This window comes from Pholcus phalangioides, unplaced genomic scaffold (genome assembly GCF_987345545.1).
Source record: "Pholcus phalangioides strain wild (caught in Gottingen) unplaced genomic scaffold, Ppha-v1.0 ptg000011l_1, whole genome shotgun sequence".
NCBI lineage: Eukaryota > Metazoa > Arthropoda > Arachnida > Araneae > Pholcidae > Pholcus > Pholcus phalangioides.
Genome location: NW_028301604.1, coordinates 15,815,340 through 15,831,870, shown reverse-complemented (window position 1 = coordinate 15,831,870; position 16,531 = coordinate 15,815,340). Strand labels below are relative to the sequence as shown.

At 33.4% G+C, this 16,531-nt stretch overlaps 1 protein-coding gene across 1 annotated transcript; it reads left to right on the top strand.

Annotated features, from left to right (window-relative positions):
• The first annotated feature begins 609 nt into the window (after positions 1 to 609).
• Positions 610 to 15,952, top strand: Ntf-2 (nuclear transport factor-2). Its single transcript, XM_089239129.1, has 4 exons — positions 610 to 865; positions 3,732 to 3,803; positions 12,111 to 12,209; positions 15,536 to 15,952. The coding sequence occupies exons 1-4, from the start codon at positions 758 to 760 to the stop codon at positions 15,653 to 15,655; spliced, it is 399 nt and encodes a 132-aa protein (XP_089095255.1). The 5' UTR covers positions 610 to 757; the 3' UTR covers positions 15,656 to 15,952.
• Positions 15,953 to 16,531: the final 579 nt, after the last annotated feature.

The following is a 16,531-nucleotide window of genomic DNA, read 5'->3' as shown; positions in this document are numbered from 1 at the left end:
TAGAGGGGGCGCAAATTTCACTCTTTAATCTCTCCTTTAACATTACGAGGGGGTGCCAAAATGCATGCTTGACCCGGATGACCAAGCATCTAGTTAGGCCCTGATTATGGGCCCATATAAATTACATCGAAGAACCGCAGCTTTAATCAAGAATTTTTTGTAGGAAAAACAGGCAGATTGATAACTTGAACATAGAAGAGTTGATCAACTTTGTCCATGAATATTAAGATGACATCAACGACGAATAAGGCCTTATTCGTTGGTGTCTTCTTAATGATAACTTGAAGTTAAAAAAAATTCAAAATTTCTAGCTCCCATTAAAAAGAAGAAAAACGATTCATTTCTATGTTTCTTTCATGAATCGCACAGGAAGTCGCCATATTGGTTATCTTGTATGTCCCTCAAAATATCACGTGATCCAAAAAACCTCATAGTGCACCCGTTTTTCTATTTTTCCTCGAAAAAATATGGTCAGCTCGATTTAATCTGCTCTTACCAGCTTACCACTCGACGATTGGCTGTATCTGGTTGTATGACCGTTTTCCTTCTCGATAATATATGGTCAGCAGGTCAAATATTTATATATATTACACAAAATGCTTTGGCAACAAGCAATAAACTACCGACCGAATTGTGCGGCGTTCGATAAAAGCGTTTGTGTGTTTTTTTATCATTTGAAAGTTATAAAGTTTTGTGTGTCGGTGTTTCTTGTCGCTGTTTGTATTTTTAAAAAGACTTTAGATATTAGAGTCTAGTCATGACTTTGAATCCTCAGTATGATACTATTGGCAAGACATTCGTACATCAGTACTATGCGTTTTTCGATGATGCAGCTCAACGTGGGAGCTTAGCTAATTTCTACAACGTAAGAATGTTCAAAAAACGAGTGAAATATTTCCTATAAGTTGTTCTTGTGCTTAGTTTATCGAATTTACGTTTGTTGATGTGGAACACGCCTTACCTGACCTAGTCTTCCTATGTGTATACAGTTTCCATGGTTTCCCTCTCTTGTTTCTCTTCCTCATATAACTTATCTACCTATACTCTAGAACATGTAGCCAATACTTCCGTGATATAGTGCTTTATGATACTTATATGCTTTTCATTGCTCTGGGGTATAGAATAAGCAGTTGCAAAATGGTTTCTGTCCCATGCAACAAGTTTTTGAAACATTAATACTGAGTTTAAAACATGGAATAGTATATTACCTCAGTGAGAGAGATTTTTTGTGTACAGTAGAACCTCTCAATTATTGGCATCCGTGAGACTAAAGATTTTGCCCATTAACGAGGAGTTTCCTCTTACTGATAGTAAAATACATTGAGGTTTATTGATGTAATCGACCCTCAGTCAGGTGCAATATTAAATTTGTAATATAAAACTTTTTTTTCTGACACATCTCAACTGATGGAGGGTTAAAATGTGTCCGTTAACAGGTGTGTTATGGAAGGTTCCACACTGTATGTAGTATGACCTTGATTATCCTACCGGAACAGATGCAGTATGGTCCGCCACGACTTTGGCGACTTTTTCCTCGCGATAAGTCTCCAAGACCGTCATAATGGGTTCTGTCTTGCATCTAACCCTAGCAAAATTCACCTGTTGATTAAAAAAATTTGACGCCAAACAGCAATATACTGCATATTGGCCCCAAAGCAGAATATGTCATAATCTGTGATGTACATCGCAGAACAATCTGGAAGGATTTTAAGAAGGTGTAGAAAACACTATTATATCATAATTTCTATTGCTGAACATTTCCCGTCAACCGAGGGCTTGTTGTAGAACAATGTAAAATATTCTGCTTTATGGTATATTGGGAATTTGCGGTTTTATGTGTGGAACAACTATTGTATAATCTCTTTTTGACGTTGTTATAGTTTGAATACTCCTTCTATAACTGGAGTTTTCAAACAGATTTTTCTTTGTCGTCAAGTATACTAGGGGGCATTAACCTTGACTCTCTTTTTTTCCCATGGCTCATTTGAACTGGCTTTCCATGTCTTAGTTCTGTTTTAACACAAGTAGCTGTGGTGTACCCTTCTCCATTGTTGTTAGGTGAGGCTGTTCTGTTCTTTTTTACTAGATTTTATCATGCAACCTGTGTTTAGTGTAGTTGTAAAATATTAGGATGTGTTGTTCTCTCTATAAGAACTTTTTTTTTTGCATAACTATCCATTATAATTTTAATCCTATAATCAGGTTTTTATTGAACCCAGAGAGCTTTTGTGGTCCCGAGTTGTATTATTTAATACGAGAGTCTGGGTTTATATTTATATTTCAGAGAATATGTATATATCGGGGGAATGGTTGTATTATTCAAAAGAGTCTGTTTTTATTATTTTTAATCCTGTACCTGGTCTAGGATGTTATATTTTTAATCTTGATTCCTTTATTTAGTCTAGAATGATTTAATTTTAATCCCTTATGTAATCTAAGGCTGGCATTACAGTATAAAAGTGTTAGAAAAGTTCTTTTATAAAACTTCAAAAATGAAACCAATAAATGTATCTCATCATATACATTCGCGAATGTAATAACCAATAAGGCTTATTAGTTTTTTCCAAGTTTTGTAAAACATTGATAAAAGTTTGTTTATAAAACTTGAAAAATGCAACCAATAGGCAGATCAGTTAAGTTCGCTCGAATGTAACAGATGTGCTTATTTGTTTCATTTTTCAAGTTTTATAAAAAAATTTATCAAACTTTTACAGTGTAATACCGGCCTAAGAATGTTTTTTTTTTTGTTTTGTCGTTTGGTTTCCTCATTTTTACATGTCAACAGCTATAGTATTAGCTCTTTAACTATTTCTCTCTGGTAAGAAAGAGTCCGAAAGCCGGACTCTGTTTCTCTCTTGGTAACTTCTCGTCAAAAATAATGTACATAAGCACATAACAACCTCGGAATCCAGTTTTGCAGCTATGTGTATTTAATTCTGATAAAGTATTCTAACTATCTTGTTTCTTATTTATTAAAATCATTTTATAGTGGATTTTATGCCGGGATATTTCTGATAGATGATTGGAATTTTTCTTTGACTGGAATTTTCAAGTGACTAGGTATGGTCTATTCAACAGAAAAAATTGGGAACAGAAACAAGAAACTAAATAAGTTGGCTTTTTAGAATTAGTCATTAGTTATCGATCTCCAACTAGTGCATATCAGTGCCGTCTTAACGCATGGGCCCACCCGGGCACGGCCTGGAGGCCTCACAAAAACAAGATCCGGATGAAATTTTCGAAAATTGCCCAGGTAGGGCATCAGAAGAATCACTTGGCACGGGGGCCCATGATGCCCTTAAGATGGCCCTGGTGCATATGTATATAGAAAATAACCAATGTAATTGAAAATTGATGTTATTAATTCAAATCGTATTTTCCTCAATTTTTCAACCACCCATGAAATTAAAATTTTTTATGCTAGTGCATTAAAAAAAATCATTTTTGTATCTAAGATGTATTTACACCGCGCTTGCTGCGAGTTCTTGAACAATTTGTTGAGTTCCCATACAATGTGAATGAGCTAACAGGTGACAATGATTAGGGCAATGCGATTGCAACCAGTTTGCTCATGGGCAAAAGAAAAAGCCAGGTGAATTTTGTCTTGATCCCTGAATAACCAGAATGCTAGTGGTGTAGATGGATCTTGATGTATTTATATGGTGAGGTGTCCTATTATATTGTTAAGAAGTATTTTTCAATTTCAGTAACATTTTATTTATTTTTAAAAGGATGAAAAATCTCTTATGACATTCGAAGGGCAACAGATATTTGGCAAAACGAAGATAATGGAGAAAATTCAGGTAATATATTTATGCTTATAGTCTCCTATGAGTCATTTTGAAGTTTTGAATACATTGCTTTGTGTATTATAACATTTGTGCATTGGAGTCATCATTTGATTGAAGTATATTCTTAACTGTTATTTTCCCTATGTTTTATTGAAACTTGAGTAGCCTTTTCTATATTCTTTTTTTAACACTTCATGACTGACTTGATTATAATTTTTGTCTAGCATGATTGTTATTATACTGAAAAAGATTATTGTAACTTGATAATCACAAATTTATAACCACATAGCCATGTGATTGGATAATCTGGTTGAGTCCTTACAGCTTTCATAGACTGAATTTTTCATGGCAAAAATTACATATATAGATACCACACACCCTATAGGCATAATAGAAATGTTGCTGCCTAATCATCAGTTTTAGTTTTATGTGAATTTTTGTTTTATTGATGAAATAATTTCTCAAAGAATGTTTAATTTTTTTTCATAGCTGCCAACTCTCCCTAATTTTCCAGGAGACTCCCAAATTTCTACTCTATCTCCCGGACTCCCGAAAAGTTCTTGTATCTCCTGAGTTTCTACTATGATTGAAAAAAATCCCTACTTTTGGGGAAATAAAATTATTCTCAAACTTATCCAGAAAAAAAATTGTTGCTTTTGTTTTTAATGACGGGAAATAGCGTCACAAGCATAACATAAATTGCCTCCATTGTGTCAATTCACAAAAATATTTTATTTTTGGGTGGGGAGACAAAATTTTTGCCAAACAGCTAGCATCAATTTCGTCGGAAGCCTTTTGGCATCTCAAATAGTTGAGATGACGTATCTATTTTGACCGCGTGTTCCGTTACGGGCCCGATGTGATTTTACCGTAGGTAATTTTACCTACTGGCTGGTGATGATTGGTGATGTGGCGCTAATCTACAATGGCTTGCACAATGTCACATTTTTGCAAAGGGGAAAAATCCCTACAATTTTACTTTTAGAAAATGAAAATCCCTACAATTTTACTTCCATTAACGAAAATATTAGGACCGCAACTGGATGCTTGGTCAACCGGGGCAAGCACGCAATTTGGATCCCCCTTGTGTTGAAAGAAAGGTTAAAGAGTGAAATTTGCTCACCTGCTCCCACCCCTCCCTTCAGTTGTGGCCTGGAGAAATATCCCTACAATTTTATTTCCTTTAATGAGAAACGCTTACAATTTTACTTTTATGAATGAAAAATCCCTTTTATATTTAAATTTGAACAGATTTTTGTATCCAGGTGAAAACTTCCATAATTCTTGTTCGCTAAAGTTGGGGGCTATATTTTTTCATGGATGAGATTTGTGAATGATGAAATAATTGCCTTGAAGATCACTCGTGATCCTTTCGATAGCCAGATAGAAATGCTGACTTTATAGTTAAGGTGCACGACCTAGGCCTATACAGGACGAAAAACATTGATTTTCAATTCAAGTTTTTGACAGTCTCATCTTTTAAAAAAGGATGGACAACGCAGTAAAACCACTCAGTTCGCTTCGACTTATTTACATTGGACCCTGCAATTTACATATTTTGCACTGTGCTTTTGAAAGTGGTCTGTAAAATAGCGTCATTATTTAAAAACTTAGATACCTTCATAATTTGCTGTGCATCGTCAGAGAGTTGACAAACTGGACCGTGGTAGACTCTAAAAAAAGAATGTAATATATTGTATATTGTGAGGAGAGATGGAAAAGAAATTATCTGTGGTTGCTAGTACACCTGTTTGGCTAAAAATGGTTTTTATTACCAAGCCATATCTGTCATTTTGCTTTGGCTTGAATACCAATCTTATAGGATACTGAAATAGTGGTATGAAGAGTTTTTTTTTGAGATAATAAAAAATCTCTCAACGAATTTATTTTTATGCTGTAGTTATCTAAGGGGGCACCCACCTGTCTTATTTTTAGCTCTACTTTTTAAAATGTTTTGAGTGGGAGCCCTGTAAATAGATTCCGTTGACACCTTGAACACAATTTCGATTTTGATAATTTGTTTACTTAACCAGTTATTCTGAGCATTATTCATACAGCTGGCACCACAATTTACTGCTGAACCGTTGATCCAATCCATATACTTCCAATTAGAAAAAGTATCCAAAGGACGAGTGGACCTTGCGACAACCCAGCATAATTACCCAGGATTCTGATCTGGCGAAATCTGTGCAATCGATACACAATAAGAGAGAGACAAATGATTTCAAAAGAATTTCTAGATTTTTAACACAAGTAAATTTATTAATACTTTCAACAATTAAGTAGGTTAACAATTAACAGAATTATCACAAGATTATTTCTCAAATTCATAACAGTTCCCAATGCAAGTCTGTTGTCTCATCAATCTAATCCAACTACAGGAGTTTGACGATCTTTCTCGAGTCACACGAGCCGTGACATCATTGACCTTGGCGGAAGGTCACGATCTGAGACGAAGCCTCACGTGGCGGCAAGAGCTGCAAACTCAACGGCCGAGGTGACGATCGGAAGCAATGATCGATGCGGAACCATGCGACAAACGGATGAACGATGACAGGAACCGGGACGACAACGATTGACTAGAGGGGAGGCATGATGGATCCAGAACCAGCCAGCGATGTGTAAGCACCAGTGAGACGAACTATTTCATACTTCGGATGACTCGCCCAAAGGCGGCTACCTTCACCTTAATTGATGTATTCTGAGTTGAAAGCGAGGATGAATGCGAGCTAATGTGACGTGACTCCGGGTGTTTATGCCTATAAAGGAAGTATGGAACGATCCAACTCCTGGGACCGACCATCTCAGAAAAATATGCATCAGAGCACAACCAATAGGAAAATACAACATCTAATTTACATAAATAAATGACAATAGATTTTTTTATAAGAACTTTTACGAAATAAAAATGGCAACAACAATAATTTAAAATGGCGATGTGATCAGGATCGCACATTTTTCCGGACTATGAGCAATGAAAATATTACAGACTAATTAAATCAACCATGCACGGTTATAAAAGGTAAGAAAACATAGCAAATTCTATTAAAAATTATACAATTACAACTATGTAAACATATTTCAAATTTAAGAGATAGAGGCAGGTTTGGCAAATTCCCCAAGGGTTCCCAACTATTGTTACAACCTCAGATACGTCATTCATATTGCAAGGGGTTTCATAGTTATTAAAATAAAATTTATTTTAATAACTACGAAGCCCCTTGCAATATAAATGAGGTCCACACGTTATTTTGATACTTCCTTTAATTGGAAGTATGGCTCTAGGATCAGCGGTTCGCCAGTAAATTGTGACCAGCTGTTCGCTATGCACCCTTTAGGCCTATATGTCTAGTCCAGAGGCCAAGATGATTTAATTTACTATTTGGTCATAAAATGAAGTATAGACTATTACCTATGTATATAGTCATATAAAATTATATAAAATGTAAGTAGTTTTTTTACATGTAAATTTCAACATTGAACAAGCTTCTCACTTGTGTTTTGCAAATTCAAGTAAAAATTTAGTATCTACTTGCATTGTGTTATAATATTCAAAATTGAGACAATATAAGTGTTCAGTTAAGCCATAGTTTCCCAAACTTTTTGTTCCATTGCCCCTTTCATCAGAAATTTTATTCTTTTATAGCCCTCAACTCAAGCAACCCATAGGGTTCTATGTTAAATCTGTAGCTTCTATCGTCCCCCTGGACCATCCCATCTTCCACCAGGGGGTGATATTGCCCATTTTGGGAAACACTGAGTTAAGCCATTTGTTTATCCATTAAAACAGGTTCTTATCTGACTGTTATTATATAGAAACTCCATGAAGATTTAAAAAAAAAACCACTATTCAATCAACCAGCTATCATATTTAAAATCTACTTACAGAGGTCATAACTATAACATAAATTAACACAACTTAGTTTTAATTCTCAATATAATTTTTCACAAGGGAGGGGGGCACCTTTACTTATAGAGAATTTTGGTAATTAGTGAAACCCACTTTTTTAAAATATTTCTCCTATACTGTTTCTTTAAAATAAAAGTTTACTGTTTGAGAAAGTGTTAAAACCATTTCAAAAATTTATATTAACAATTTAAATTCTAAACACGGTCAGTAGCCTAAATGAGGTTTATTCAAAACCAGTTATCATCGCTGCTTTTATAAAAATATATGTAGATACTTTTTTATATATAAAGGACTCGTATAGACCTTACTTGTATATATCATAGTTTATAATTTGCGAATTTATAGTTATAAATTTGCAATGAAATCATTTTCAAATTTATGATTTCGAATAAACTTGTAATTAATGAACACACCTGAAATATAGTCAAAATCAAGCATATTTGTTTCATCTCCAGCATATTTTATTTTGTTGTGTAACTCTTTTCAAATTCACGTGTTCATATCAGAGCAAATGAAAACTACCTATACTATTCATATCAGCAAATGAACTATCTATACTAGGGTCAGGTGGGGTGAAATGGTCGTAAAAAGGTGTTTTCATCTTTGAAGAGGTATAACCATATGAATTTTTCAAAAATAGGATATCTTTTGGCTGATATTTTACATTACATTCTTAGAAGATTAGCACATTTTTAAAAAATATTTTTTGAGTGTAGCAGTTTTTTTCTCAGCACCTTTTTAGACCACTTTTATGACCACTTTACCCCATGGGGTAAAATGGTGATACCAAATAATAATGAAATTTTAAGAAAATAATCAGTGGGCATTTGAAATTTTATGTAACACATTTATAAAACAATCATTTTCTACTTTTAAATTTCTAACTTTCAATGTACTCTATGGTTAAAACTTGGCTTCATTAAGATCTTCAAATACAACTGATCCCTTATTTCATTTATGTCCTCATTTTCTGGAAAGGTATAAAAATTCATTGTTTAGGCTTTTTCAAGATACTCAACAGATAATAAATCCTTATTAATCACTTGTTTGATAATTTGCATCATTGGTTTTTGTTCTCCTCATAATAAACCAGCAACCCACTCGCATCCTTCTGACATCTTTCATAAAGTTTGAATAGTTATAGATGTGCCTCAGATCTTCAGGAAATTTTTTATGGAATTTTTGTATATTTCTATTTTGTGGCAGTCAAAGTTCAACTATTTCCTTAATTAAGGTTTCTCCTGTGCCATCCTGAACATGTTTTCATTTTGCCTTTAAGTTCTGTCTTACCCTTTTGTTTACAGCTGAGATTAACAAGGGCAACGTAGTCAGTATATGGCTCATTTCAAGTCTTTCATCAGACACAATACTAATATTAGCTAACCTTGACACTTCTTCACCTTCTAAGTTCAAGTCAGCCATTCATGAAGTTGATTCTGTATCTTTATTTTACTTGGTCGTGAATTGTGAAAGTTCAACATCTACAAAGGGGGGGGGGGGTTGTTCACATTGGTATTGAAGGCTTGAAATCACTTGCTCTCAGTTTCCTTTGCATGTCAACCATGATTTTCTTCTACAATCTTTTATTTTCTTGACTTGTTAATGATCCATCTTTAAGAGTGATATGGAATCTTCAGCTCACATGATACTCTAATGCTGTTTCCAACAGCTAGCAATACTAGGAGGATGTCAGAGTACTGTTGTATATTCTTTTCACATATAGGTTCAAACACCTATTTTCCAAGCGCACGTTTGCTCTGGAAAAGAAAAAAAATTAACTATAAAAAGTAAATTAAGTAAAATAATTCTTAAAAGTTCATTTATATGTTAGGCAAAATAGCTCCTAACAACTAAGTCTTAGTTAAGCGTAATGCTATGACTACTTTACCCCACATTGTTTAAATTACTATAAAATATGAAATATAATGATTACAACTTACCAGTGGATGAAATAATGTTCTTGAGACACCTGAGTGCCCTGCACATCCAATCTATAAAAAGTTTGAGCAACTAAAATGTTAGAGAGAAGTTATTTGTGTACTCAAAGAATGGAGCCTGAACAATAAAAAAACTGTTTATTGCCACTAAAATGTTGCTTGGCATAAAATTTTAAGTGAAAAACTTTGCTACTTGCAAGTTAATGTTAAAACAGAAATTTGGTAGCAATATCAATTGAAATTCTGAAGTTATGCCATTTTATGTTCAGTACCCCAAAGCAGAATGTTTTGCGATGTTCTGCAATGAGCCCTCAGCTGACTGCAAATGTTCTGCGGTAAAAATTCGCATATACATAATAGCGTTTTTCTACACTATTCTTAAAATTCTTCCAGATTGTTCTGCGACGTATGTCGCACATTTTGGCACATTCTGCTTTGGGGGTTCAGTATGACCATTTTACCCCACCTGACCCTATTCATATCAGAGCAAATGAACTACCTGTAGTATTCATAGGCATACTAAGTTCGGCTCAATCAGTAGTGATCTTAACAGTTGTAAACATTTCTACTTGTTAGAGATGTGAGGTGAGAATATTCTGGATGTAAAAATTGGAGAATAATCGAGAATATTTTTCTTTTAAATAATTTAAATTTTTTTTACTAATTTTTTGTTTATTATGAAATATAAATCAGTTTTCATTGCCTGAAACATTTACAACAAAACAATTTTTGGTATAATCACCCCCAATGACAACTTTTTAGTTCGAGGATATTCTGAGAATATTCTCAAGGTCATGATGAAAAAAATTGGTTTTAAATGTTTGGTTATAAAGATTTTAGAAACCTTTAGATTAAAACCTTAAAATTATTTTGAAATTAGATAAATTTTCAGAAATAAGTTCAAAGCAAAGCGCAAAAGTTGATTGACAAAGGAAGCTATTCTTATACAATCACCTTCATTCTAAGATACAGAACGTTGTTTTCTTCAATGTACATACACTTAAATTCTGTATCATTCACATTTCTTTGCAAGTTATGCAATTCAGCCATTTTGGTTTAATTTTCTTGCTTTTGAACTTTAATATTGTGGGCTACAAACTTCAATATTCCCTGTCTTCTTCGCAGGAAGAGAGATGGGGGACAGAGAATATTCTTGGGAATATTCTCTCAAAGGACCATTATAAATTGCCAGAGAATATTCTTATAAAATAATAATTATTCTATAAGTTATTTGTAGAGATTATTTATTATAAGTGCATGTTATACAAATATTCTTGAGAATAATCTCTGGCAGGAATACTATTATAAATAACTGAAGAATATTCTCATCGAGGAGAATATAATAATAGAATATTCTCGAATATTCTGTGGAAGGGCTATTATTTATAGCTTTAGAATAATTATTATTTTACGATAAGAATATTCTCTGGAAAAGTACTCCTTCCAGAGAATATTTTCAAGGATATTATATATATATATATGTATCAGGAAAATACTCTCATCAAGAATAAGAATATTCTCAAGTTATTTATAATAGTCTTTCCAGAGAATATTCTTAAGAATTTTACATTTCTACTACTTGTGTCTATCTTGTTTGTGTGTGTGAGATGCTGTGGCAGATTTTACTTCCAAACATATTTGTGTTATCTTTGAAAAATTTTTAAAACAATTTTTATGTATACAAGTTTATTTAATTTTTGATATGAATATTGGGCAAATTAATGATTGTATATCAATGTGCTCAATCAAAAGAATCTTCAATGATAAAAATTGAAACTACTAAATATTATTGTAAATTATATGCAGTGAAAGGCCTATAACTATACTCAAGGGACCGGAGAAACATATTATGAAAGAACTATATCATTATAGGTAAAACACATTAGGCCTAACACTGCGGTTCTCAACCTTTTTGGCTCGCGGAGCCCTTACAAGTAGAAAAATACTATGGGGGAGCCCCGTAGGACAATTTTTCAATTATTCACCAAAATTAGTGATTTATTTTTACTATTTAAAAATATTTATAATTGTTTTTTTAAATTTTACTGTTTTTTTAAATTTTCCTCAAGCTTCCCCGGAGCCCCTGGAGAGTGCACAAGGAGCCCCAAGGGCTCCGGGGAGCACCGGTTGGGAACTGCTGCATTAACACTACGAAAAGTATTGGGACCAAAAAGTAATATTATAGAGGGTATCATGATTCTCTAAAGTGGAATGTTTCACAATGTTCTGCAAGGTGCCCTCGGCTGATTGAAAATGTTCTGGAATAATAGTATTTTTTGCACAGAAGTTATTTTTCCTTTTTTTTACAGTTCTTCCCAAGATTGCTTGGCAGAATCATAATTGTTCTGCAACATCATAATTTTTGGTATATTCTGCTTTGGTGACATTATATAGAATTTTCACTGTATTTTCACACATTAAATGCTTTTATGTTTAAACTCTGCTTTATAAGTTATTTTCTTTTTCTTTTAGAGTTTAACGTTCGCAAAAATAGCTCATATAATCACTGCAATTGATTCCCAGCCAATGTTCGATGGAGGAATCCTTGTTTGTGTGTTGGGACAACTGAAGGTAATTTTATTGATGAGTTTTTTCAATAATGTTGAACATACACTTGATAAATCTACATTTTTACCATTATTTTTTTGTAACTTAGTATTTTGTATCAAAATGCAATGAAAACCTCCAACAGGGGATCACTAACAGAAATGTAAAAATGTGGCCATTATTGACAGGTTACTGTTAGGTTTCTTATTTCCATGTTGCATTGTAACAATCCATATTTTATTAAACAAAAAAGGGTTTTTTTGTAACGCATGCAACATTTATTTTGTATATGCATAGCTCTTCTCTGCACCCCTTCAACCAAGTCTTTGTCCCTCTGTAGGTATGGTCTCCAAAACCTTACAGCATATTCCAGACGAGGACGAACTAATGCTCGGAAAAGCAGAAGAATAACTTTGGGAGAACAAAACGAAGAGACCACCTTGAAAATGAAACCGAGCATTTTATTTACTTTTTTGACCACAGCTGAACAATGCTCAGAAAACCCAAGCTGCTCGTCAATGAGAACTCCTAAATCGGTGACCTTAGTTGTATCTGCAATAGTGACATCATTCAACTCGTTAGAGAAACATGGGTTGTTCGAATCAAAATGAGCTACCATGCACTTGTCAACACTAAATGTCATGCTCCAATCCTGTTTAAGTTTGTCTGGAACTCCCTATCACTTTGATTCTTGACTACCCCCATTAGCTGCACGTCATCTTTGAATTTGCTGACAATTCCATAGGTACCCTGATCAAGTTTATCGATAAAAAGTATGGGGCCAAGGGCACTTCCTTGAGGAACTCCACTTGTGACACCTGTCTGATCAGAGAATTCCCTGTTCACCATAACCCTTTGAGACTTCTCTTAACCAGGATTCTACCCGTATCAGCAAGTTGCCTCCAATCTCATGAAAACGCTTCAAGAGTTTACCATGTTGGACTCAATTGAATACCTTCTGGAAATCAAAGTAAACAACATCTACATTTTTGCCTTTACCCAAAGCCTTAGTCACATGATCATAGAAGCAAAAGAAATTAGTTACACATGACTTACCTTTCCTGAACCCATGCTGAATATCGGATAACAAATTATTCTCGTCTATCAACTTTGCCAATTGCCTTTTGATAATAATTTCCAAAATTTTCTAGAGGGAGCTCGTCAAACTCACTAAGCGATATTTGCACATTGCTTCTCCACTACCCTTTTTAAATATTTGAACCACATTAGCGAGCTTCCAATCCCTTGGAACGATAGCCTCGGCAACGCTACTCTTGTAAATCTGTGTGACTGGACCCTAGAATAGATATCATCTGGTCCTGGTGCTTTGCTTGCACATACATTTTTTTAGAAGATTTAGACCTCCACGTTTTCCGCTTGAATATCATTGAGGATTTTATTACCTCAGGCAACACCTGTACATTCAATATCGTTATTTCTATTAAATACTGACGCAAAAAAGTCATTGAAAGCACTAAACATGTCTACATTGCTCTCTACTCTAGATCCTCCTATCGAGAGGGGGGGGGGGCAACTGTCCTCTTACATTCATTATTGACATACCTGAAAAATGATTTTGGGTCAGTGCCATATCTGCCAAACTAGATTAAACTTCCTTTTCACTATCTTCTACACCCTTTTATCAGTAAACAATGACAGGTCACCTCTCCACTTTTATACTTTCTGAATGCTCTTCTCTTTTCAAGATAAAGATTACACACATTATCTGCGAACCATATGGGACACGATGTACAAACACACTTTTTACGAACAAAGGGTATGACGTACAGAACAGAAGACAGCTTCATACTAAATTCTTCCCATTGACTTACCACCCTGACTGATTCCAATCTGTCTTTGAAAACTCCAGCTAACCTTTCTCTGAAAACATCAAAATTAGTTCTCCGAAAACAAGGAACCATTCTTTTGTTATCAATCTTACCCAAAGAAAAGTTAGAGAAAACTAACGGCACTATGATCATTGGTAGAAAACTCGTCCTCCACTAAAACATGTTCAACAAGATCCCCAGAACTAGTGAGAACTAAATCCAAAATACCAGTAACCCTAATGGCTTCTGATACATGCTGATACAAAAAATTATCGAGCATCAACTCTCTCCATACCAAGTCTCTTCTATATTGTTCTCTAGCTGAAAGGTTCTCCCAATCAATACCTGGGTAATTATGCAGTAATGTTCTATGTCGTTACCTAGGGAGAGGTGCTATAGTAGTAAAACTTATGGGGTGGGGGTTTACTTGTATTAAATATTTACACTAGAGAAAATGGCTTTGAAGCATCCTTAATTTTTATTACAAAACAATGACACCCTTTTATAAAAAGGTATTTAAAAATTTACTGGATATAGGAAAAGGGGAAACTGATTTTTCTTTGATTTAAAACTTCTGTTTATATATTTCATTTGAAGTCATTCAAATACCACGAAATTTCATACAAAATTTTACCAGTTTTAAGTTGTGAACATAAATCAGTTCTATTTAATATCAGTTTTTTAAAGATAGAATTTGATTGTAATTATTTAGGTTTTGGTGGCAGTACTAGAATAAGTTATGACAGTAAAAAAAATCTAGCGTTTTCATTAAAAAAAAAAACTTAACAAATCTATAAAATTTATGTATAGGTTTTCCTGTTACTGAGAATTTTTTCTCTTTCATTTTTTTGTTAAAATATAATTATGTTCTTTTAGTTTTTCTAAAGTAAGTAATGTCTGTAATTTTTTAGACAAAGTTGTAATTAAAGTTGTATAATTTCAAATTATCTTATTATAGTATAATATCCTATATTATAATCATAAAAAGAAATACAATAAGCGTGTTGGCGTAAATTGAGAAGCTATCCATACTTAGAATAAGACAACCATAATATTCTTTATGGACATTGTATCATGTGCATATATTGTTTATAATTTTTGTGATAGTGTTTTTAATTGGGTTGCTGTATTTTTGAAATATATGACATCCATATTTGTTATGGGCATCTTTTTCTCAGCCACCTCGTTGGGCATTTTGCATGTTGTGGCATTGTATTTGTATAATAACTTATATAAAAAATATATAATTTCATCAAAAGTGTAATATATAGTCAAAAATTGTCTAGTTCTCGTTATGTATTTTATCATGGATACTAGTCTTTAGTTTTAGAGAAATCTGTGGAAAAATTATTTGAAGTTGATGGTTAGATCTCGTAAACCTTTGCAACATAAAAATACATTTTTTATGATTTGGTTTATAATAGCTATCAACATTTTTCTTCTGTTCTTTTTTTGTGAAATCCAAAATGAATAATAGAGAGCTGTAATTTAAGAAAGTAATTCATGGTATTTTCATTACAGACAGATGATGATCCCCCGCATACCTTCAATCAGACATTTGTACTCAAGCCTGTTGGTGATAGTTTCTATGTTGAGCATGACACGTTCAGATTAGCGCTTCATCATCATGGTAGTGCATGAGTGTCTGTTTTGTCCTATAGCTATATTTCCCAATTTCATCACTGCTGCGGTAAAATGATGCACAATGCATCATTCAAAAAAAAAAAAATTAGGTCTGTGTTGATCAGATCATATGTTGATTAATGCCATGTCATTTCTGCCCATATATATTTTTAGAATTGAATAACTAAAATTTGCTATATTGTGCTAAAGATAAAGAAAATTACTGAGTGTTTTTTTACCTTGTTCATTGCAGTTATATGTCAGTGATAAGTTTTTGAGCTGTTTCATGAAATATGTAAATAAAATTTACTTTCATATGAAGATAATTAGTTTTTTTGTGGGTGAAGGTAAATGGTATTTGAAAATGTGATCAATCAGAATTTTGTGTTTTATGCCTTTAAACTGATATAACAATAAGTTGGTTGAAATGGCCTACAGGTTTTGAGCTGTAAGAGCCAGGTTGATTTAATTCAGAGTTTTTGTACAATGATTTAACATTAAGATGTTCTATAGAGATGAGATATTTTTCTATAATGAAATTTCTTGATAGCAGCTTCTCTTAGATAATTGATTTGGAAATTAACATAGGTTGTTAGATAAATTTGGTGGGCGAGATATTTGTTATTTGGTTATTTTACTTTTAATACATAAATACAAAATACCACACAATATGTGTATGTTTATGTTCTGTGAATACACTTTAACAGTCTTCGGCAAATATTCACAAAAGTTTACGTATATACTAAACAATATGATAGGCCACACATCAAAATTTTGACATTTTTTTTTATTTAAGCAGTTTACTTAAATTCATTCAAACCATCATTTTTCCATGTATCACCAGAGTTGTCTCCAAGTTCAGAACAGAGTAACCTGTTTTGAGTGCTTCTGCAA

What these genes read in the sequence shown, in the direction of transcription:
- Ntf-2 (XM_089239129.1), top strand. Translation starts at nt 758, where the DNA reads ATGACTTTGAATCCTCAGTATGATACTATTGGCAAGACATTCGTACAT. An exon ending in GCTTAGCTAATTTCTACAAC is followed by an intron (nt 866 to 3,731) that starts GTAAGAATGTTC and finishes TATTTTTAAAAG; the next exon opens with GATGAAAAATCTCTTATGAC. An exon ending in AGATAATGGAGAAAATTCAG is followed by an intron (nt 3,804 to 12,110) that starts GTAATATATTTA and finishes TTTTTCTTTTAG; the next exon opens with AGTTTAACGTTCGCAAAAAT.